Raw genomic sequence first — 21,684 nt, 5'->3', positions numbered from 1 at the left:
AAACAACCGGTGCTGTAGGCTGGGCCATTGTCAGCGTCGATGTCTTCCGAAATCGAATGGGGTCAGGTAGCAGACCGTGCTCTGGCTGTAGGCCTTGAAGTCGGCGGCTGGCTCGGTGACCTGTAGGCTGGTCTTCCAGGGCGACAGGAACACGGCTTGGGTCTTCGCTTGAAGGATAAAAGGCAGCACCTCCACCAGATGTCACGTAGCGGTGACGAGGTTGACGACACAAATGAAGGGGGTCGATGATTGCACTAAAGAAACTCTTTATTTGGGCTGACTTGCGCCCGCAAAAGAACTAAGCAACTCGGCGGCGGCGATAGAAACAAACGTGCTCGTCGATCGTCGAACAAAGAATGCCCGTCACACTCGGCAGCGCTCAATTTAAAGGCTGCACAGAAGAATCTAGATAACGTCGCAAACAGCTACCAGCACGGGCTGGAACATTGTGGAAAGACCAGCGAGTGGCCGGAACCTTCGAGACAGATCTCGGTGCGTCTTGCGCTACAACAAAACTGATAAAGGTGTGACTCGCGACATCGAGCAGTAACAAACAAAAATTACGGAACTGATACGCGGTCCGGAATCAGTGGCAATATGTCAGCCTTAATGTTTTAACCATAGAAGGGCGAATCGACCTCCCCTTTCGAAAGCCATGCCAAGATTTTGATAAAATATTGTGCTTAATTGACTATGTCGAGGTGGCTTAGAAAAACCTTTTCAAGGCCCTTGGAAAATATTCTTTCATCTTTTATATATGACCAAAACTTTTCCTCATTTCATGTCATTTAGAAAACTTCCAGATGAAATAAGCAACTAGAGGTTGAAAATTCTGTAAACATGTAGTGCTAACAAATATGTCAACGTCGAAGCTAGTGTACCACAAGAAAGTATGATACACTTACGATTCATCTGTGCGATTGCAAAGAGGGAGTTAAAGTGGCCCCAGTAAAAAAATACAACAAACAAACAAACAAAAAAAACAACAACATTGGAACCCCCTGGAATGTTAATCGGTACTGACGCACTCAATTTTTTTCCAATTGGAATTTTCCTTTCAAGTGGGCAGCCCAATTGGGCTCAATGGGTTCCAGTTGGAATTCATAGGAACCCACTAGAAAGTCTATTTGGAACACTTGATTCCATTTGAAAATCTCATTGCAGTTGGTTCCAATTTGATAGGTCAATTGGATCCTGCAACTACCTGTGCAAAGTAGTCTATAGAGTGCCATCTGTGCATATCTATAGTATTAATCAGTTCATATATGTTCCAAATGATTACTCGGTTAAATGAATCTTTACCACCTGGTTAGCCCACTTTATCAAACCCATATGCATACAGTGAGACAATTACCATCTGAATCCAACTGGTCTGGCCAACTGCACTGGGTGTATCCATAGGAACATTTCCATATTTCACAAAGAAAACAAACACAATATTCAAAATAACAAAAATCAGCAGTTAACTTCTGGAAGACAGAAAACTGGACGAGTTGATCAGTAGCTTAACCTGTAAAACACAATTCTTCCTCTTACTATCGCTGCGCCTACAAAATTAAATGAAATAACTACACTCAAATGGCAAGGCTGACCCCAGCATAAGAGTAGGAAGAAGTATGTTTGCTGGGTGTATGGAATCTTGTGTTATATAATGCATCTGTGAAACTGTACAGTATTGCATTTCTTATGTGAGACGTATGCTTGCCTGTGCTCCTTGATATCCATCAAGCATGTTTACATGCAAATTGTAAGTCAGTCTACCTTTTGTCCCATTTGGTATGTTCCGTTGGACCCATTGTATGCAATGAGTGTGACCCATTGTATACGTACCGTTGGCACATCCCATTGGACCCACTGAGTGCAATTGGTCTCACCCATTGGCTGCAATGGGTTAAGTGTCAAAAAACACCATTGGTTCCAGTTGGAAAATTAAATGGTTACAGTTGAAAATATCCAATTGGTCTTTTTTGACTGAGCACGTATAATGCAGGCCCTGAAAGCATTGATTCAGGTTGAATAAGTACTAGTAGAACGCCTTTATAGTAAAGCCACTCGGATCAGCAAATTTCTTTACTATATCTGCTTATCAGAGCTGCTGAGCCTAGTGGTAACGAGTTTAAAAAACTTTGCTTTCGCGATTCTATAGGTATATTTTAATTCATGGGAAGTATGTCGGCGTGGCCAGACGCACTTCAAATTTTTGTCAAAAATGTATTCACTATAAAAGTGAAAAAATTACAGTCGTCTGTGGAAGACGAACTGGGACTTGAGTTTTCCTTAAATGCAACCGTGAGCTGTTTGCTGTAGCAAGTTCTATGCTCAATTCAGTTCAGTTGGCTAGCCATTTGGTCTGTACATCATCATCATCATCACCAGCCTGATTATACCCACTGCAGGGCGAAGGCCTCTCCCATATTTCTCCACTTAAGCCGGTTCTGTGCTAGCTGCATCCACTTGACCCCTGCGAACTTCTTAATCTCATCCACCCACCTAACTTTCTGCCGCCCCCTGCTACGCTTTCCTTCCCTTGGAATCCAGTTTGTTACCCTCAGCGACCATCGGTTATCCTCTCTTCGCACTACATGTCCTGCCCATGCCAATTTCTTCTTCTTAATTTCCACTAGAATGTCGGTAACTTGAGTTATTTCTCTGACCCACTCTGCGCTACATGTCCTGCCCATGTCCATTTCTTCTTCTTAATTTCCACTAGAATGTCGGTAACTTGAGTATTTCTCTGACCCACTCTGCACGCTTTCTATCTCTTAATGTTACCCTTACCATTTTTCGTTCCATAGCCCTCTGGGTTGTCCTCAACTTAAGTAGAACCCTCTTGGTTAGCCTCCACGTTTCAGCCCCATAGGTGAGTACAGGCAAGATGCAACTGTTGTATACTTTACTCTTGAGCGATACCGGTAAGCTGCTAGTCATAATTTGCGAGTGCTTGCCAAATGCGCTCCATCCCAATCTTATTCTTCTTGTTACTTCCTTTTCATGGTCCGGATCTGCGGTTACTACCTGTCCTAAGTAGACATATTCATCTACTACTTCTAGTATTTCGCTACCTAATGTAAACTGCTGTTCCTTCCCAAGGCTGTTAAACATTACCTTAGTCTTCTGCATACTGATTTTCAAGCCTACCTTTCTACTTTTCCTGTCTAGGTCATCAATCAATATTTGCAGTTCATCCCCCGAGTTGCTTAGCAAGGCAATGTCATCAGCAAATCGCAGATTACTGAGGTATTCTCCGTCTACCCTTATCCCTAACTGCTCCCATTCCAAGTCTCTGAATACTTCCTCTAAACAAGCTGTGAGTAGTACTGGGGAGATTGTGTCTCCTTGCCTAACACCTTTCTTTATGGGAATTTTGTTACTTTCTTTATGCAGAACTATGGTTGTTGTGCAGCCACTATATATATCTTCCAGCACTTTCACGTACGGCTCGTCTACCCTGTGATTTCGCAATGCCTGCATCACCGCCGAGGTTTCAACTGAGTCAAATGCTTTTTCGTAATCAATGAATGCTATGTATAAGGGCTGGTTATATTACGAGCATTTTTCTATCACCTGATTGATGGTATGGATATGATCGATAGTAGAGTACCGTTTTCGAAACCCTGCTTGATCCTTTGCTTGATTGTAGTCTAAAGTTGTCCTGATTCTATTAGCGATTGTAAACACCTTATACGTAGCAGACAGTGAGCTGATTGGTCTGTAATTTTTAAGGTCCTTAGAGTCCCCTTTCTTGTGAATGAGGATAATGTTTGCATTCTTCTATGGTTCCGGTACCGTCGATGACACCAGGCACTATGCAGGGTGGCCAGTTTTTCTAGCACGATATCCCCCCGTCCTTCAGCAAATCTGTAGTTATCTGATCCTCTCCAGCTGATTTCCCCCTTTTCATAGTTTCTAGTGCTTTCTTGACCTCGTCCTTCGTCACTGGTGGAACGTCTGACTGTTTTTCCCTACCGCCAATCTCATTACGGTCCTGACTACTTTGGCTACTGTAGAGATCTGTATAGAACTCCTCGGCTACTTTGACTATCTTGTCCATATTAGTGATGACGTTGCCCGCCTTGTCCCTTATCGCATACATCTGGTTTTTACCTATGCCCAATTTCTTCTTTACCGCTTTAAGGCTTCCCCCGTTCTTTACAGCATGCTCAATTCTCTCCATGTTATACTTCCTTATATCGGCCACCTTGCGCTTACTGATTAGCTTTGATATCTCGGCCAATTCGATCTGGTCTGTTGGATTGGAAGCTTTCATACTCTGGCGTTTCTTAATCAAATCTTTCGTCTCCTTAGACAGCTTACCGGTATCCTCTCTAACTATCCTACCGCCTACTTCTACCGCATACTCAGTAATGATATCTCTGAAATTATTGTTCCTTGCCTCTAGGGTAATGTCGCCATCCTCAGTTAGAGCTGAATACCTATTCTGTAGCGAGATCCTGAACTCGACTGCCCTCCTCCTCACCGCTAATTCGTTGATGGGTTTCTTTCTTACTAATCTGTTGCGTTCCTTCTTCAGATTTAGGCTAATTCGGGACCTCACCATCCTGTGGTCACTGCATCGCACTTTCCCGATTACCTCTACATCTTGCATAATGGCGGGGGTTGAACACATTATGAGGTCGATTTCATTTTTAGTCTCCCCGTTCGGACTTTTGCATGTACATTTCCGGTTCTTCCGTTTGCTGAAGAAGGTATTCATGATTCGTAAGTTATTGCGCTCTGCAAACTCAACTAGTAACTCCTCCCTGCTATTCCTAGAACCAATGCCATAGTCACCTACTGCCTTGTCTCCTGCCTGCTTTTTCCCTACCTTGGCATTGAAGTCGCCCATTAGTACAGTATACTGTGTCTTTACTTTTCGCATTGCCGATTCTACATCTTCATAGAAGCTTTCAACTGCCTGGTCATCATAACTACATATAGGTGCATAGGCCTGTACAACCTTCAGTTTATACCGCTTATTAAGCCTAATTACGATGCCTGCAACCCTCTCATTAATACTATAGAATTCATCTATATTACCCGCTGCATACTTATTGACAAGGAAACCTACTCCTAGTTGTCGCCTCTCTGGTAAACTTCGATAACACAGTACATGCCCATCCTTCAGTACAATATATGCCTCATTTGGCCTCCTAACCTCACTAAGCCCTATGACAGCCCATTTCATGCCCTCTAGTTCCTCTAACAGCACTGCTAAACTAGCTTCACTAGCTAGGGTTCTAGCATTAAACGTTGCCAGGGTCAGTTTCCAATGGCGGCCTGTCCAGCGGAGCCAGGCTTTCTTGGCACCCCCTGCTGCGTCACAGGTCTGACCGCCGCCGTGGTCAGTTGTTCCGCAGCCGCTGGTGACTGAGGGCCGGGGTTTTATGGAGCTTATCATAGGGGGCGAGACTAAAACCCGCATAGTAAAACCCCTCAATAAACTAAAAGTAGCGCCATCTCCTCTCTCCTCCTCCGGCGGCGCCGCTCCTCCTCTCGCATTTCGACCGTGGCTCCACCTACGGGGTGCGCGACTAGCGCGCGCTCTCCGGAGCAGGCGCCCTTCACAGCCGTCTCGATCAGCGCCGCGCGCGCCGACCGAGGCGGCCGTGCGACGGGTCTCACCAGAGCCTTGCATCTTGTCGCAATGTGTTCAGGTTAAAATATTGCTCACTGCTGAAACATAATTACCGAATGTTGACAGGGATTTCCCGCCAGAATAGTTTCAGCTGTGAGTGTCATACACCACATATATGCGATTTCGGCGTTGGTTCAACTCGCCGTCATCTCCATGTGTCCGTAGTTCGTCACATTTGGCCACTCAGCGGCATGCTTTATAAAATTTGTAACTAGGCGGCGGACAGGAACAAACAGTCTGTGTATGGTTTCTTTGCAGCGTTGACTGGATTGCGAGCTGCCGGTAAACTTGAGAAGTGTGGCAGCAGCTGTCTTCCATGTATTTTCAACTGCAGCTGCAGATCAAATTAACTATAGGCGGCGGAAGCTGCAGTCTGTGTGGAGTCTTTGAAGCTTTGACTTGTGAGCTACCGGTAAACTTGGGGAGGGAGGTAGCAGTTATTTTTTTTATATTTGGTGTTGAGACGGTGCCGTGTTCAGCTGCCATGGTGTGTCACCATACGTACACGATTTTGGCGTCGATTTAACTCGCCTTCACCTCCTTGAGTCCGTCAGCCGTTGACAAAAGTGCGCAACATGCTTGAAAAAAAAAAATTAACTAGGCTGCGGAAGCTGCAGTCTGTGTGGTTTCTTTGCAGGTTAGACTGAATTGTAAGCTACTGTGAAACTTGAGAAGCGTGGTAGCAGTTTTTTTTTAATATTTTGCGCTGAAACGGTTTCGTTTTCAACTGTCGGTGCGTGACACCATTTGTACGCGATGTCTGCGTTGGTTGAACTCGCCTTCACCACCGTGCTTCTATCAGCCGCCGGCGCAACAGGCTTGAAAAGGCGCAACATGCGCAACATGCTTGAAAAAAAAATTAAATAGCCAGCGGAACGATTTAGTAGCAGTCCGCGTGGCAGCAAAACACACGGCGATATGTGCCGCGCGCGCGCCGCTCGCCCCGCTGGAAAGGAGGAAGCTGCACGCCCAGCAAAAAAAAAAAAAAAAAAAAAAGCGCGCGCGCACGTGACGGCGCTCGGCCAATGAGAGGGTCGAACGACGAAGGAGAGCGCAGGAAAGGAGGCGGGCGGCAAACTTCACATGTTGGCGCTACTTTTAGTTTATTGAGGGGTTTTACCGCATAGGAGGTTGCGGCCATAGAGTTCCTTACACTACCTAGAGGGAAAGCTGAGGGCGCTGCACTTCAGCCACTATGGGCGCGCTAAGAATCATGGGCCGGTGTGCTACTTGTTGCGGGACAGTCGGTTTTTCTCGGGTACGTGGAGGCGTTACTGCAATGTTTCTTTTTGTTATCATCATCATCTAAAGGTGCGTACATAGACCGCGAAAGCCATAGTAGCGAAGGCGCAAAAGCAGACGTCGCCAATAAATGGTTTCTGTTTCCCGAAATGCCGCTAAAAACTTCCTTAAGTGATTGCACAACGATAAATATTTTCATAACATTTTTTTGTTTCAAAGTGTGCCTATTAAGTGCGAAATATTGGTATTTGTGCTGCTCAAAACTAAGCCAATAGGAGAAAGAGTCATCGCTTATATTGGATAAATCTCACACTGGTATGCTTTTTCTCTCTCTTTTTGTAATTTACAGTCACAATATTCAATCTTAGGACATTATTTATGGTAGAACAACGTTTATCTTTGCATTAGTTTTGGCCAAAAGTTGTAGTTCTGCACTCGGGGGAGCGGCTAAAACTCGCCATGAATAATGCCAGTGTTGCCTGGATTTTTGCTGGACAGCCGCCCTGAATCCCTAGCAATCCCTAGGTCGGATTGTCCCTAGTTGAGGGCACGGCGTGCCGGCGGGCCACCGCTCATCGCCCGCCACCCACCCTGCTTGGGGATGCCGCCGGTGCCGCGGCGGCGGTTTGGTGCCGTGGCTTTTGTTGTAGTAAACGAGACTGTGCCTGTTGCACGGACGGGTGCGATCGAACTGACTGGTGTGCGCGCCATGAACAACCCTGGCACATCTGCTGCGGCTTCGGTACAGAAAGGTTAGTGCCCGGTCTGTGAAAATATTTTAGTTGTGGACAAAGCATGCCAATGAAGGTGCCGCCATGTTCAAATTTTAGCTGCCAGTTTTGCGTGCAATGTTCGTGGTTATATGCTGTCCGCTTACCGTTCTTATTTGTCACATACTGCAGGGATTTGTGCCAAGGTATGCACTTGCAGCACGCGCCAATTTAGCACTGTTGAAGGCGAGCACTGCACTGTCTTATGATGCTGCTAACTGGCGCTTGATGCTTTGTCTTCTATCAACCAGATACTCACGGCACTCGTCAGTGATTAGCTGCTTAGGGCGACGAAGCTCATTTTATGATTTTTACGTTCTTGGCCCCGATTCTCCATACGCTGTTCGTTTTGATCACATCCGGGTGAAGTACTTGCCTATGATATCGCTCGAGCATCACTAGCTTGAAACTAGTGATACATATTGAGCACCAAAAGCTCGAAACTAGCACTGAACCTTTCACAGCTAAAAGCGGCAGCTATATGGATGATATTCTGCGTACCCTTGATGAAATTTTGCCTAGTTTGCGTCGGGTACGACAAAAGGATAAGCTCTGTTGAGACAACAGAAATGATAACGTAAATACCGTTTAGACAACTCCATTGTAGCACGGAGACCACGTAGAGGTGCTTCGAAGTAATGAACTCGCTACTGAACTCCCCTTATGTGTGTGTGATTTTTTTTTTCCTGTACCTTTAGTTTCTTACACTCCTTACTAGAGCCCTGCACGGGTTGGATTTTCCAGCCCCTTCCCTGGCCCACGTTTGAAGACCATCCCGGATCCATGGTTCCAAGCCCATCGGCAATGATTAATGGCCCGGACCCGGCCTGCGCTTCCACGACAGGGCCTGTGCCAAACCTGCAAAGTAAGTCTGAACAGGCGCCTTAAAAATGTATTGCTTAACTAGCACATAACAATAAATCAAGATGAGAGACAAACCTTGCAAAATATTCTTGGTTGAGAAGGGCACAGTTAAAGCACCGACAGAAGCAAAGGCATGGTGAAGAATATTTTGACAAGACATTTTATGTAAAGCTATCTAGCACAATGTACATTTAAAAGGTGTGGATTATGGGCATTTTAACTATGACTCCTTATAAGCAATTGGCTCTTGGTGCAAGTTCTTTGCTTAATCACCTACAAAAATACTGCCCCTGGCAACTTTGCCCCAGGAACATTAGTGGGCAAGGGCAGAAAAAACCAAAATTTACATATTCATTGAAGAAATCACAGCCACATTGTCACATCTCTGTGGAGACGAAAAGCGGTAGCGTCTGTTCATTTTGCATGTATATGTTATTGGATATGTAAAGATTCCTAAAGCAATAAGCTCTTATCCTACAGCATTTATTGTAGCGTAGAGACATTCTTTGGGGGGGGGGGGGGAGTCAGAATTTTTATGAACAGATGGCTGCCTGCCGAGCAGTCAATTGAAGGTCCTTGTCCAGGGGCTGTTATAAGGCTTCAAATGTCCAGCCGTTAGCGGTAACACAAAGGTTAGAAGCTACCCTCTTGCTCACTGATTTCTGAGAAATCCTAAGCTGATGGTGTTGAGTACTTCAGTAGGCACGTGCTTATGCAAACGGGCTGTGTCATGCATGACAGGTTACAGCACTTCATAACACCTCCATTGTAGTACAGTTCGCTATCGAGTTTTGAGCCTTTCCTTTTTAACTTTTTTCACTTGTTTCATTGAATGCAGCCTGGCATGTTCGTACTAAATTGCTTGGACAAAACACCGAGTGGCACTGATTAAACTCTGTTCATTCTCTGTCATTCTCTCTCTCTCTCTGTCATTCTCTCTCATTCTCTGTCAACATATGTACTAGTAGTGGTTTATTCATAAACCACCGGAATGATTTTAGTGCTGGAATTCTATCTCCAAAAGAAGCCATACACAGCTTTACCCAGCCTGGCCTCGTTCCGCCACTGCAAGCTGCAAGCCCAGGCCTGCATGTCAAGCCCGAGCCAGGTCTAGACCCATAAAAACGGCAATTTTCCAGCCCGGCCCAGGTTTTTGGGCTGCCCGAATTCATGCTCTGCTCCATACACTGTTGAAATTATTTGCCGAGAATAAGTTCTCAGCAGGCAGTACTTTGGTAATCTTTGTTAGGAAGAAATTACATGCCATAATTTTTTTGCCCTGGAAACTTGCTTACACGACTACCTCAAAAATATCACCCAGACGTGTCCCTTGCCTGCAGTCGCTTGCTGTACAAACAGCATTGCAATTTATTTGCTGACACTATGGCGCATGTAGTGCGAAACAAAAGCAGGTCATTATTTGCTAAAAGATGATTGTGAAAGTATGAAAAATTTCAGTCACTGCTATTTTCATGGGAAAATGTCACATGGCCTTGTATAGCCAATTAGGGCCAATTGATGAGAAATTTTTGCTCAAGATTTCTGCCAGCAGAGTAGGCACTGCTGTCATTTCTAATAGCTATTTCGTTCATTCATTTGCAGCGGCACCAACATGTTCTGTTGTCTGTGTTTTGTGCACCCATATTCTGTTCGTTGCTTTAAAACATTTCTGGGTAAGTGCAGTCGAGACCGCGAGCATAGTGTTGGGTGAATTCACCAGGCGGCATGACAAAAGGAGGCAGTGTGATGTAGAGGAATCCACTTGCGCCAAAGACAGAGACTGCAACCATGCCAGACAGGTTGCCAAGACATCGAACGAGAAGCCAGACTAGCCTATTGCCGAGAAGCTTACCAAATGCGGAATCAAGCCAAGACTGAAGCGGCAGCTACAAATGCGGCACCGGCCGATGGCTAATGCTTTTGACTTGGTTTAAAGAGAGCTGAACCTCTGCAATATTTAATATTTCATAACAAAGGCTTCAAGGATTTGCCTCAAGTGATTCCAGGTAGCCCTGCATGCACAAACCTTTGTCACGGATACACCTGCAAGAAACAAATAGTGGTGCGTAATTGCTCCAAGCGATGTTCTCTTTGTTTTCCTTTTTAACTTGATACCATAAAAAGCACCCTGTGTGGCAGCACCTGCTGACTTGGTCATGTCATGTAGCCTTGTGTTGTCACACAATCTGACGGACAGTCATTGCAGTGCTGCGTCACCTTCCTGCCACTTGCCAGATACATGCCCATAATTTTTCATGGATGCCAGATTTTCTGCAGTATGGGACCCATCACAATATTTTTTGTTGCCAGATTCCAGTAGTGCAGTGTTTCGTGACTTTTTTGTCACTTGTCCGGCAGCAAGACACATTTATTGCCGAGATATTTCGATTTGAAGTTGAAGAGGTCTGTTTTCCTTCCAAGGGATTTAGACTTGGGAAAATGATGCAAACGATGGTGTAGACATAGACTCCGTGATTCTTGATGCATAGCGAGCAGTGCAATCTAGCAGCAGCTGAAATTAAAGCTACAGTTCGCCAAAGCCGTCTATTTGTTTGCACCAGGCATAGATCTTGAGCTTGACCGCAAAGTTCTCGCAGTGAATCTTGACCTTTGCACCCACAGAGCATGCGGTGCTTTTTAGAGTTGAGGTCACTTGACTAACAGGATAGAATGTACGAGTGCCGGCGTGGCGGCAAAGTTTGTAGCTAGCGAAGCTATGGATGCGGCCACAGACATTGCCGAGCTACCATCACGAGTGACGAGTAAAGACTGCTACAGATCCGTCTTTTTTGAATAGCAGCAAGGGGTGAACAATGCATTGTGGCAGAAAGTTAAAAGAAAAAAGGGGTACACAGGGCCTGTTTTGCTCAATTTATTTAGTTTCCTTCACTATTGTATTTCTTAATATGAACCAACTGAGCTCCCTTTCACTCAATGCTTCCTTGCGTGTCTACACCTTATGTGGTGTACTCTAGCGTCGCTGCCCTGCAGATGGCAAACTGATGTGCCAGTAAGGTCTGTGCATGCACACTGGGAGAGTAGAAAATAGAGAAATAGAAATATTACGAGATAGTTTGGCAAACTCCTATGCTTATCATAGATATGAGACATCGGTGACACTATCAACAGCCAGCAAAAGCATTCAGCACACTTGGGATGCAATTGTTTAGCGGTGAGTGAAAAATGTGTGTAAAAAAATGCAATTGCACTACACAAGTAATGTAATGTGAGAGGTCTCAGCTGTTCGTGTGGCGCAATGGCTAAGACATTCAGTTAAAACTCCAAAGGACTTAGAATTAAATCCTGTTCGAGGCCGTTTTTTTTTTTTTTTTTTTTTTTTTGTCGCTTTTTTTTTTTTTTTTTCTTAAGCACCCATGCAATTTAAATCTTACTTTTTCCAGCCTTTCTTTTCTTTCCCAGCTCCACTCGGGTCTGTGCAGGTTTATTCTGCCCAGTAAGTTGTAACTTAATCCTGTGTGCATTTCATACCAGATTTTTCAATAGAGAAGCGCTTACTGGGGCATGAACTTCATCAGAGGAAAACTCTGCTGCTCCGCACTTGTAAACCAAAGCATGTATATCAAAAATGAAACCATGTGGTGATGCCAAATGCATAGCTGTGACTTCGAAGAACCAAAACATACCACAACGAAACTGACTGCCTGTGGCACTGCCAAGCGCAAATTTATTTTTGGCTTCCAATATTTAGCCTGTCTTTTTGCCATTTTTGAAACAAAAATTAACAATTCAAACATGCAACCATAATACATGTTAGGCAGCCTCCGGGATCCCTTGCATGTCATTGTGCATGCATCTGCGATTTCTGTATTTCTGCAATGCCTGCATTTCTGTTCTCTTTTTTCTACCTTATAAGAGTTTTGTTTTCAGTGAAAGTGGTGTTTTTGTGATTAGGAGCCAGTATACCATCGCTGCAAGCCTACTTTTTCTTTCAGTGTTCCTTTAGCACTACTTGCAGGTCTACTGCAGGTCTTTCGTATTGCACTCTGAACAATTTTTCACCCATGCTTTTCATTAGGATTTTCGAAGCATGATGGGTTGTAGCGAATGGATTTGATTGCACCTGAAAACTTCCAACACAAATTGAGAGCCTGTAATTTCTCTTTTTTTTTTTTTTTTGCTCACTGCGTGTTCTTTGCGAATGATGAATTTGACCACCTGCTTCACGAGGGAAGGCTCGAGGACGTTGAAGCTACTTCGATTGCCCGTCACTAGGCACAGTTATAGCAGTCTCGTAGCTCACTGGGTGCATGAGGTATTTGAGGTTACTACTCCTTATCGCCATAGACACCAGCAGGCTCAGCATATGTATCTAGGCATGCGGCTTCTTGTTGGTTGACCCCTTATCATTTATACTGCGCAGTTTGTTGCATAATGGAAGCACAAGTTGACACAGGAAATGAAACGCCATGCAGTCCTCATCGCACTGGCCGTGCGCCACAGCGACTTGGAAATTGCCAACTTTCTGAATGTTGCGAAGCCTTTCGTTAACAAAGTGCGGACAGAACTGATGTGCTGTGACGCTGTGGCGAAAAGGAAAAAGCACAGTCAGCGGTCAGACGTCGTCAGAACACCTGATTTTCTTCAGAGGCTGCAAGTCATCGTGAGTGACAACCCAGAGAAGTCAATGTGGGACATTGCAAAGGAGCTCGATGTCGTAGAGTCAGCTGCCAGGCTTGCTGTGCACGAGGACGTGAGGTACCATTTCTGTGTCATGAGGAGGCCGCAATTCTTTTCTGGTAAAGGTCGGGAGAATTGTCTGCTCTGGTCCAAGCGCTTGCTAGGCAAGCTGAAGAGCCTGGAATGCTTTTTTTCTTCTTTCAGATGAAAAGAACTTCGATCAAGACCAAAAAGCTAATTGCCATAATGAAAGATGGCTTTACGGAAGCGCTAATGAGGTGCCGACAGCATTGCAGACAAAATTTCTGTTTGTGATGGTGTCAGCAGCCGTCGGCAACAAGGGTGATGTCATGCTGCCACACTGTTTTGCAGAAGGACTCCGCGTTAATGCTGCCGAGTACGCAGAGGTGCTTGCCACCGTTGTGAAGCCCTGGACTGATACTGTTTCGAAAGGAAAATCTTGTGTCTTTCAGCAACATTCGGCTCTCGCCCACACCGCCTGCGTCACCCACGAGTGGCTGGCCAACAACTTCCAATAACCACATCACTCCCAACTTGTGGCCTCCTAGTTGTCCAGATTTGAAATCACTGGCGTCGTTGAGAGAGAAGCCGACAAAAGGCCACATAATACAAAAAACTCTTAAGGTCGCCACTGCGAACTCAATGGGCAGTACCTCTAAGAACCACCTGATCCGTGCATGCAGCCATTTCCGAAGCCGAATTGAATTGGTTATTGCTGCAAGTGGCGCATTCATTGAGTAATGTGAAAATAAACAGTAAGAAAAATATCTCCTAAAGTTTGGTGAAAATATATATATATTTGCTGGAGATATTCTCTGCCTGAAGCCGACATTGCATCCTCAAATGCCTCGTGCACCCGGTATATTGCAAGATATGTGGCTCGAAAGTTCAGGCACAAATCAAAATGTAGTACTTATTCTGTATCTAATTTTGAGCAAATTATGTGTGCAAAAAAACAAAACAAAAAAAAAAAAGAATTCATCTCAAATTTTGACCACCGAGGTCTTCTTTATACGTCTGCAGAGCTTGCAAAGCTCGTAAACACGCTGGAAAATTCGATTTCTTTAAATTATTTATTTCATTTCAATAATTGAGATTAAGACAAGCAACATTCATAATTTTGCGATGTTTTTGAAAAGCCCAGATGTTCCCGAGCCTGGATATTCTGCCCATGACAGAAAAATTACTCTTCGCATGGAGAAGTTCTACGTCCAGATGAGGTTCTGTTTTTATATGAAGTCACTAAACTAAGAGCAGAGCTCTAAACCAGAGCAGATAATGCACCTGAAGGTGAGGAGATGGAAAAAATTATATTCTAGGGCTCTGTTTAATGACCCTGCCCGCGTCTTGTGTATTATTTTCAAATTTAGCAGCTTAATCATTCACGTGCTCGTAGTTCAGTGACATTTTCATATAATTCTGTAGTGTTTCTTATGTTGGTACCATATGCTTGAACTATTTATATTCACTTAAAGGGGTCATGACAGCTAAAATCTGAGCATAAACTGATTATTGCATTTCACTCCATTCACATAAATTATAAATCCTCGAAATTTGAGATTTCAGTGCAGTAGATAGTTTATAATGATTTTTTATTATTAATAGCGAAAGCAGCTTTATGGTTTGGCAACCTTGGGCGCTGACGTTACACGATATCATCCCCATGCTTTCTGCTATTCATGGTGACTGCGGCACTCTTGCATGCATGCCGTGGATTGTGGTCACTAAGAGCCTTTTTCTTTCTTCAGCAAAAATATTTCATTCGCATATTATTTTTACTTTGGCAAGCCTTCACTATAGTGTGCAACCTTAGCGATCCTTGGACTTGTTTTGGGCTTCGTCTAGAGATTGTCGAGAAGGCCAAAATAGATGTGCTCATGCTGTATTATTTAAGCATACAATCTGAAGCACATTATTCTTACGTTTTGAGAGTTAGCTTGTTTAACAACAAGCACTCCCATATATAAAAAGGCACATGTCCAACGTTTCCTTCCTGGTCTTAAATCGGTAACCAATCAGCAACACAGTTGATATGAATCGAAGTTCGGTTTACATTCGGCTTCTGTTTTGGTGAGCAGTCAAGGTCGACAAGTCTCGTTCTGAATGAGGCCAATTTGGGAAAGCGACCCACCGTTTGCCTTTGCAAGTGTGAACATCGGTCAGTCTGAGCGGTTCCTTAATCGCACACCCTTTGCAATCCTCAATCGTGAATGGGCCTTTAAACTGCACGCTGGTCACATGTTGGTTACAGTCAGTGTGCAGTAAAACATCTTCAGAACACAGCGGGCCTGTTTGTAAGCAGCACAATTTCTGCTGCCAAGAAGGGTAGAAAGGCCTTTATGACTTATTGGAGATTTAATTGACCACATGCTCTGAAGTTTCTTCAAAAAGCCGATATTTCTGCTATAAAACATTAACATTTCCGCTCCATAGCTGTTTCAGCACGTCTGTCCTGCTTTCTGCTCCATTTAGCTGCTCCAAAAAGCATATTTGCTTGCTCCAAGAGCTGCTCTAAACACCTATTTTGGCCACGCACACATGGTACTGCTTTTCACGAGCCCCTGTCCAAAAGTGCTGGAAGAAGACAATAACGATGCTATTTTGGGGCCTACTTCACGCAAATTCAGCACTCAGACTTCGACTACCTTGAAGGAAAGTCATCCTTGCCACTTAAGAGTGTTCAAACGTGGACTAGCCTCCCTTGCGCTTTATAATGGCGTTCACACCCTGACCGCCTACTTACTTGTCCCTGTGGGCCTTCTCGATGAAATCCTACAGGCCCCTCATGATGAGCCCACAGCTGGGCGTCTAAACTTTATTTTACTCTCAGTCGCATTCAGGTTAAATAATATTGGCCCATATTGGCCTCGTCTATCTGCTAATGTCACGCACTATGTCAGGAGTTGCTGCGACTGCTAACGCCACCGAACACTGCTAACAAGACTGCAGGATATACAACCAAACCAATCACTTGCGAGGCCATTTCAACAGATCGGCATGGACTTACTAGGTCATTTCCCGACATTGACATCTAGCAACAAGTGGATAATAGTAGCAACTGACTACCTGACTCGCAACGCCGAAGCAAAGGGCCAAAGGCTTCTTCAGACTAATTATCGTTGTAGAAAGCGAGAAGCACATCATATCTGTCGTGTAAAAAACCCACTTCTCGTTGTCCGTGGCATTGTCCTCCTTGCATGCATTAACAGTCAGTCGGCCTGAAAGTTAAGCCGATGTAACTAGTTTCTCGCTTTAATGTCAGCACAGTAGCCTGCCGCGCTGTTGCTGCCGGCTAGGAGCGGAGAAGCAGGTCAACTCCATTCCACCTTGTGTATGGCAGGGAGCCCGAAAATTCCAAAAGCACTGTGGAATCTACACTGCAGAAGTGCGAAAGGCTGAGCGTTGCTGGTGCACACGGTGCATCCGTTTGCTCTCATTATCATTATTAACTAAATGCACCGTTATCATTGCTAATGCCGTCATTGTCATTATCACTAATTGCAGCGTCATTGTCAGCGCTACTATCGTCGCATGTGAGACAACCGCAAGCTTGCCTTGCAGCGCCAGCTGAGCACTTCGCCATAGATGGTCCAGCGAGGTATACAAGTACATCGTACTCAAGTGCTCCAACACCAGATGGATGCTTTGAACGCGAAGGTTGGCATAGGAGTACGGAATTCCACAAGCCGGCCTGTTGGAGATATTCCAGCTTGCGTGGAGAGAGCAGATCCATAACCAGGTTTGAGAAGCAGAAATGAAGAGATGGCACAGCGAAGCACGGGCAAAGTCATCCCTGGCGGTGGACTCCAGCACAAAACACACGATCGCTAATGAGAACATCTATGACAACACACGAGACAGCGGACGGCAGCGGGTTACTCTGCGAGGCACGGTGTGGTTTTCTGCGCACAAGTGCTCCGAGTGCGACGCAGCCGATAAAACCATACAGCATGTTGTGATCGAGTGCCCGAAACTGTGGCCCTCCCCCCTACAACTGCGACATCAGCACTGATGGAGACTCTTTCGACAGCACTTGGTCTGCAGTCGATGTCACCACCCAAAGAGCACACCCTGGGTAGGGCAGTAGAGGTGACAAAGCACCGCCTTGACTGGTGGCGTAAACGAAAAGATTGTTGAAGGACTCCCCCCTTTTCCTTCCTCATTTCTTTTTTCTGGACTTTTGACCAATGCACAGCAGTTGGTATTTTGTTCTTTTTCTTCTCCTTTATTTATTGGCCTAATGAAGAACTCTGTGATCCCTCGCTACAAAGGGGAGTGGCCGCATCAGCATCACGCAGACAAGGAGAATTATGATGTGTGTTTTAACTCATCCTCATGATAGACAAGGGCCCGCCGGGGTGGCGCAGTGGTTACGGCGCTCGACTACTGTTCCCAAGAATGCGGGATCGTAACTGGGCTTCGGCGGCCGCTTTTCAATGGAGACGAAAGCAAGGCCGCCTGTGTTCTATGTGATGTCAGTGCACGTTAAAGAACCCCAGGTGGTCGAAATTTCCGGAGTGCTGCACTACGGCATCTATCATAGCCTGAGTCGGTTTGGGATGTTAAACCCCGCAAACCAAACCAAACCAAATCACTGTAGACAAGATATATGTGCAGTTCACGATCCCGGGTGTGGCACAGTTGGTTAAAGCTTAGGCTGGCGATGCGAGGGATGCAGGTTCGATTCCCGGTGGATGCAGGATTTTTACCTTTCCGATGACATTAGTTTCGGTTTCAGGTGATGTAATTTGATCGAAAGCTATATTGTGACCGAACGAACGCCGACAGTATGAGCCATTAAAGCGCAGCTGCATCACTTTTCGAGAATTCTGCGACATTCAAGAATTTGACTCTCCATAAGCTGTCGGTAATGCTTGCAAAGTGTTTGTGTGCTATCTTTAAAACTGATGAAGTAATCAACGATTACAATTCGAGCTTCTCCTCACAGCACTGAAGGACTGCGTAGAAGCTCGATGATGACATCACGGACGGTAATATTTTTTCTTTACGTTACCTTCGCCCACATCATGCTGTGCCTTTTTTGATGCCATCAAACAATATTCCTGGGCCTTCAATTTTGGTAGCCTTGTTTTTACTTCTTCCAACCAAGCCATTCTATGCGGGAAACATACTGGTGCCGTCAATGATGTCATTATGTGCCCCCCAAGCGTCGCTGTGTGGTGAGGAGAAGCTCGATAGCTGAAGCGGTTTAAATCGCTATTTGCGCCATTGTTTGAAATGCTAGCGCGAAGATATCTTGCATGCTTAACCTGAAAGCTGTAATCATTTGATTCCTTGAAACTCATCAAAATCTACAACTGGTGCAGTTTCCCTTTAAAGGCTTTCGCCTTAATACAGCGCTCGATGTCATGCTGATGCCACATGTAACGGAAAAGGACAGCCTCAGTGTCACTGCCTACCTTCAGCGTGCAGAAGCAGCCCGACTCGCCCAGTTGCGCATAAAAAGCCAGCAAGGCACCAATGCCTAACGTAACCTACAATGACAATGAAAATTACAATCCAGCAGACCGACTCTAGGTTTGGATGCTGAATCACCATCGTGGATTTAATGAAAACTATAAATTTTACGCTGCTGTTTCCGCAAATCAAGTTCACTCATCTAGATGAAATGGGCTATGGAATTGTCCCCAGATGTTACTGACAGTACCCCAGGGGTGATACATGTCCAGAAATTGTATGTTGTGTGCCTAAAGCCCTATTATAACTGATGGACACTATTTATATTTTGCTTGATGTTTATTTTTGCCTACCTTTCTATTCAATGTAGAGCATTGGGCCGATGCTTCTTTGAGGGGGAAGTCATACCGCAAAGCTTTTTTTTTTTTTTTTTTTCACGCTTTACGCCACCTGGACGCAGCTTTTACTCATTTTGTTGTACAATGATGAGATTTACCTCGAATGATTGCCACAACACAACACTGCTTCTACATTGTTCTTGATCATTGTACTTGGCAGGTTAACATGTTTCCTTTAAACTGAGCACTGGGCATTCTGTTGTTCGATGACCAGTGCCTTTGTCGTGATTGGCACCTTGTTGCAACAAAATAAAAGTGAATCCAGTGTGCAGATAATGCTGTCAGAGTACTGAGTTCTTTTTGGCTGATAGTAAATGATGGAATAAGAACACATGGTTGCAAAGAGCATATGTAGGCTCTTGAAGACGTTACCTGTGCTCCTTCTGCCATTAGCTTGTTAATCGGTGTGATGAACCACTAGTTTAAGAAACACTATCACCAACCAAATTATTTATTAGAACCCAACATTTCGCGACCAACTCGGTCCCTTCCTCAGGGGCGACAAGTTCGAGGCCCGCAGTAGCAGGCAGCGGCCTATGCTTAGCCGATCTGAAGAAGAATGGCTATACACGCGCCTTTATTCCAATGTGCTTTCCGCCGTCGAGCTTGCAGGACAAGAGGGTCGGTCAACACGGAAACGACGAAGCGCCCTCGCATTGTGCTCCCATACGTGGCGGGCACCAGTGAGGCGCTTGCACGCATCCTGCGCAAACACGTCTGTGTGTCGCACAAACCTACTTCAACAGTCTGCCGTTTTCTGCCGCTACCAAAAGACCGTATTCCTAGAGAAAAATAACCAGGCGTTATTTATAAAATCTCGTGCTCAGAGTGCTCTGCCTCTTATATCGGCGAAACAAAAAATCTGTCTGCGCATATTGCAGCACAAAAATGACGCCCGGCAATTGAACTCGAAAAGCAACCCCCCTCGCCGAGCACTGCGAATGCGCCGACCACAAAATCGCCTTTGGCGAGGTGAACATACTTGATGTGGTGGAGACCAACCCTTTCAAAAGACGTCACGTCTTTTTTCGGTTCATCCGGCTGACAGCTGCAGCAGTGAACAGGAATCTGGGGACGCTACCCTGGCTCTGCTACACAATTGGACTTCGCCACGTGTGCCTGCTACTGCGGGCCTCAAACTTTAGTCGCCCCTGAGGAAGGGATCGAGTTGGACCCGAAACGTCGGGTTCTAATAAAAAATTTGGTTGGTGATGGTGTTTCTTAAACTTTTGTTTCAAGTACCCAACCAGGCGGAGTTACACCGAAGATGTTCTCGTTCAAGCCTTTCCAGTGACAGGCATCGTAAAGAACCAATGAGTGCGGAGGACAAGTCTATTTGCCATGTTTGAGCCTAGTCAGAGCCTCTGTGAAGGCACACAAAGGACAACTTGATAACTCATTTTGGATATGTTGACATTCATCCAGCAGTAGTTATGGCTGACTGCATGGCAGTGTAGCCTAGCCTCTGAAATCTGCTTCCAAAAATTGATGTCAACATACGCAGTTTACTTGTGCAATCCGTTGGTGTTGGCAATACCTGTACTTTTTTTTTTTTTTATTTTGTATTTTCCAGTCTACAAGAGTTCTGTTTCTTGCTGTCTTTTTTTGAGACTCACTTTTGACAACTTGGAAAATCTTTCTTTTTGCAGAGTTCAAAGACTGGAAGGACCATATGGAAATCTGTGAAGTGGCTCATTTTGTTAGTGGCAGGAATGGCTCATCTGCATACCATGCAGGTTTTTGCAAATGCACATCTGTTTGTTAGCCGACTTTGAAAAATAAGAGGGCTAAGGAACCTGTTCCACATCATGTTCAAAATAGGCTGTGCTTATATGCCTAAGCTGCTTCTGACATTGCCATGGTGCTTTTGATTTTGTATACAAATGCTATCTGAATAAAAGGTGCCTACGTATCTTGTATGTTTAATGAACTCAAGCATGTGATGGCTCACATGCATCACATTGTTAATGATGGTCCCCAAGATACACAGCATTTAATTGATGCTAATTATATGGAGTTAGCTGCACGTTAACCCGGTAACCGCCAAATTAACTCCCGAAAAACATACTAACATCGGCAGGTTTAGTTGTAATGTTTTTCATACCATTCTAATTCTAAAAAGTTTCCTTCATTAGTAAAGCATGCTGTCACTTCGCCATCTTTGTTTTGTTTTTTTTACCAGTGTACGCACATCGCAAACGGGGTCAGAGTAACTGTCAGGTACAAATTCTAGATTGTCAGCGAAGCTGCTGTCTGAACTACTTTACGAAAGAGCTCTTTTTTGTTGAGGCATCACCGCCACCGGCACTCTTTGTGTGTGGCACTATCATAAAATGACTTTTGTCATGCCAAAAATGTGTGCTAAAGACTGAAATGCACATTTTTTTTCCATGGATAACTATTGCTCTGTAGAGTTGAAAATGCAATCAATGTATTTACCAAATCTATTCTTTTTTCATTGGCAGTGCAAGCAATGTAAGAGCAGGTTGGACAAGTGCCTTTTGTCACTGGCAATACTGGCACAATTGCCAATGACAAATGAAGCTCTGAGATAAAGGACTAAGCCAGCATATGGTTTTGTGGATGCGGAAAGTTATGTGTAGTTAGTCAAGTTTGTACACAGTCGTCTGAAAGATTCTCAACATTTTTACAATGATTATTGCAGACCTGCAATGAGACACTAGAATATTCACTTTTA

At 44.8% G+C, this 21,684-nt stretch overlaps 1 protein-coding gene across 3 annotated transcripts; it reads left to right on the top strand.

Annotated features, from left to right (window-relative positions):
• Window positions 1-7,366: 7,366 nt before the first annotated feature.
• LOC146209884 (uncharacterized) lies at window positions 7,367-20,898 on the top strand. Of its 3 annotated transcripts, none has more exons than XM_084604961.1 (3): window positions 7,367-7,629; window positions 8,366-8,512; window positions 20,636-20,898. In XM_084604961.1, the coding sequence occupies exons 1-3, from the start codon at window positions 7,479-7,481 to the stop codon at window positions 20,749-20,751; spliced, it is 414 nt and encodes a 137-aa protein (XP_084461087.1). In that variant the 5' UTR covers window positions 7,367-7,478; the 3' UTR covers window positions 20,752-20,898. The 3 variants fall into 3 exon arrangements, 1 of the variants encoding a protein (XP_084461087.1); XR_014707715.1 differs by having other exon boundaries at window positions 7,376-7,629; window positions 8,346-8,512; XR_014707716.1 differs by having other exon boundaries at window positions 7,393-7,629; window positions 8,392-8,512.
• The last annotated feature ends 786 nt before the right edge of the window (window positions 20,899-21,684 follow it).

The sequence above is a fragment of the Amblyomma maculatum genome, chromosome 1 (genome assembly GCF_055883805.1).
Source record: "Amblyomma maculatum isolate TAMU_Amacu chromosome 1, ASM5588380v1, whole genome shotgun sequence".
Taxonomy (NCBI): Eukaryota; Metazoa; Arthropoda; class Arachnida; order Ixodida; family Ixodidae; genus Amblyomma; species Amblyomma maculatum.
The sequence above is the reverse complement of the archived record's forward strand: the minus strand, read 5'-3'. Positions and strand labels throughout refer to the sequence as shown.

Excerpts from the sequence above, each read along its gene's own strand:
- LOC146209884 (XM_084604961.1), top strand. The coding sequence starts at position 7,479 with ATGCCGCCGGTGCCGCGGCGGCGGTTTGGTGCCGTGGCTTTTGTTGTA. Across the intron at positions 7,630-8,365 it reads TGCGGCTTCGGTACAGAAAG|AGCCCTGCACGGGTTGGATT; the intron begins GTTAGTGCCCGG and ends ACTCCTTACTAG. Across the intron at positions 8,513-20,635 it reads GCCTGTGCCAAACCTGCAAA|AGTTCAAAGACTGGAAGGAC; the intron begins GTAAGTCTGAAC and ends TTCTTTTTGCAG.